General features: G+C 34.3%; 1 protein-coding gene across 1 annotated transcript; it reads right to left on the bottom strand.

Annotated features, from left to right (window-relative positions):
- Positions 1–984: 984 nt before the first annotated feature.
- On the bottom strand, positions 985–3,002 carry Alg2 (alpha-1,3/1,6-mannosyltransferase Alg2). Its single transcript, XM_090415057.1, has one exon. It carries the CDS (start codon positions 2,761–2,763, stop codon positions 1,441–1,443), a length of 1,323 nt encoding a protein of 440 aa, XP_090271183.1. The 5' UTR covers positions 2,764–3,002; the 3' UTR covers positions 985–1,440.

Here is a 3,002-nt window from a genome sequence, read left to right on the forward strand (position 1 = left end):
ACTAACATCACTCCTATCCCAGTATCTCCCATAATGCAAAACACATCTCCTTGCAGATATGTATAATGTTATGCATTAAGGGGATGGCCACTACCCAGACTAGTTTCGACCTTTACTGAGGTCTCTTCAGTGCTAACTACTCTCACATGTGTATATCACATGGTAGACTTCTGTGGCGAGCATGTAAACTGTTTCAGCACTATAGCCAAGGAAGCAGAACTTGTTGCTGTGTGAAGCCTTCCAGATCTTCACTTCTGCACATCACACTGTACCATGGGTCTCAAACTTATTGTGAATACATGCAGTTATCAGGCATGTTGGAGGGTGTGTTGCAAACTCGCGCCTCCATTGTCATTGAACTTCAACATTCTCAAATTTGAAATACCATTTTAAAATGGTCTTGCTTTCCTCGGCCATTTTGTTTGACTGTCCTACCAGTTAAAAAAGATGTTACCCACATGATACTAGTATTCATGTGGGTAACATCTTTTGAGAGAACATCATACTACATATTGCTACCATAATTCAATCCAACTTCAAAAAAAGTGTGTATACATTTTTTGACGGATTCTGTATATAAAAGATAGTATATGTATCAAAATAAGTTTTTTTGTTGTTGTTAAGTGAATGACCTTTTATCACACTATATATGATTCTTTCTAATTTTACATGGATACATCAGGATTAAAAAAGAAAAATGGAAGTTTACAGCATTATGCTCTATAAGCCAAAGATACAACAGTTACTTGCTTCTCTGTGCCTGTCTATTAGAACAATATGCATCTCTCCCTTTACTCCATGAGATTGAAGTAGCTAATGTGGCTGTAGCTTCCAAGTGTGCTAATTAAAAGGTATACTTTGGTCAAATTTTGAACATGTACAGTTGGTATACTACGTAAAATTTTTCATGGAAGTATTGGTTGATATATTTTATATCAGCTTCAAATGAAAAAGAACCTTTTCATGATTACAAAACATAAGACATTATACCAACAAATTTTAAAAATTTATTACAACATAATCCAAAAAATATGAATATAGCAGTATGAAGAGATTGCATGATTAACTGAGAGACTTATTTCCTTTTCAGCAAAAGATGTATTATTATTATGCGATACCTCCAAGGAGTCCAAAGATTCAAGGGAGGGCACCTACTCTACAATTCTCTGTCTCTGCCATTCAATGTATTACTAAAATTATGTTAGTATTATTAAATCAATGTATTACTAAGCATTTAATATACAATATAATATATAGTTTAATATTATTTATATTGAACTTAATATTTAATTTTATTATATATTATTTACTCCTGAAAATAAGTTTTGGACAAAATATTTTCCTTTGATATTTCCTTAAAGGAATTAAACTTCTGAGAAATATATTTGGATTTAATAGTGTACTTATCCTCCCATGCACATCATTTGAAACTAAATCTATCTACCATAAAAATAACAAGCTAAGAATCAATATAACAGCGCCAACAATTGTCCCAAACAAACAGTATCTTAGCATGGAAAAATCTCTACGTTGTTTTTTTGGTAAACTATGAATTACAGAAGCCAACTGCTTTGAAAAAGCTTCAAAAGAAAAGGATTTTCTTACATGAATACCTCCAGCATTTCCCATTTCCCTTGCTAAACTGTGATCTCTGACAAATTTTAGCATTTCTTTAGCAAAACTATCTGAAGTTGGTTCACACAGTATTCCTGTTTCTCCATTTATAATTGTTTCTAGTGGTCCGCCACTACTGGCTGCAATAACTGGCCTATATAAACACATTGCTTCCAGAGGGACTATCCCAAAATGTTCGTTTTCTGGAGTATACAATACAGTTGTACAACTATGCAATAATAACAATTTTTGGTCATCTGTTGGCGACTTAAAAAACGTTACACAATCAGTAAGACAAAGATTCTTTGCCAAATCCATTAATTCTTGATAGTACTCTACGTTTTCTGTTACTCGTTTGTCATAACCACCTGCAATGATTAAGTGAACTTCCTTTGCACGTTCTCCTGGAAGAAAGTGTATTAATTTACCAATAGCTTCTATTGCTAAGCCAAGATTTTTCTTTCTTTCAAATCTGTTAACTGATAAAAATACAGTTTTGATATTCCTGAGCTTTAATTCTGAAAGATCACCTTTTAATGGCTTATCGAAAGCAGAAATATTCACAGAAGGATAGAGAACTTCCAACTTTATACTCTTTAGACTTGAAAACGTATTCCTAAACACAGAGGCTGTGAAACGGCTATTTACTAGTACAGCATCAGCCAATCCAGTTGTTATTTCTTCCCATTTGTTCAAAGGCCACCTGTATATTTCTTTTAAAAGATGTTTTCCAATACATAACAACTGATCCGGGAAATGGCAATAGAACAATATACTGGCACTTCCCATTTTCAACACCGGTATTCCAGCAGATATCTGATCACAAAACACTACATCTGGTTCCAGACCACTAATAAAAACTAAATAAATCGAAGCATATATAGTACGGAAATATGCACATGCAGCGTGAAATAATCCAAAAATACTACGCGGTAGCCAATCGCCAACAACGGTAACTTCTAAAGTACCATTTCTTGTCTCTTCAAAACAGTGTGCCACGTCATGATGAGATGTAATGAAACGAACGTCATAATCCTGTAATTTTAATGCCACACCGGCATCTACTACTAGCCGTTCAGCTCCGCCGATTCCCAAATCAGGGTGCAAAAACACTATCCTTTTGTTCTTTCTATTCATGTTTTCATTCATATCATATTGACTTCACAAATCAGCACGTAAGAACAGTGATTAGCACAAGCTCTTTCAATGGGCCTTCGTGAAAAAAGAAGTCCAAATAATGGTGTGATTTACCGCACTCGTCTTCAGTTTTTAAATACCATCTCTCTTTTATCGTATATTACACATGCCGCATCGAAGTAAGATCTTTTATCCACTGACGTACGACACTTAACTTGTACGTATATACACACACATCATCGATAGATACA

Source organism: Typopeltis vanoorti, chromosome 26 (genome assembly GCF_054136105.1).
Source record: "Typopeltis vanoorti isolate ZY-2024b chromosome 26, IOZ_Tvanoo_1.0, whole genome shotgun sequence".
Lineage (NCBI taxonomy): Eukaryota > Metazoa > Arthropoda > Arachnida > Uropygi > Thelyphonidae > Typopeltis > Typopeltis vanoorti.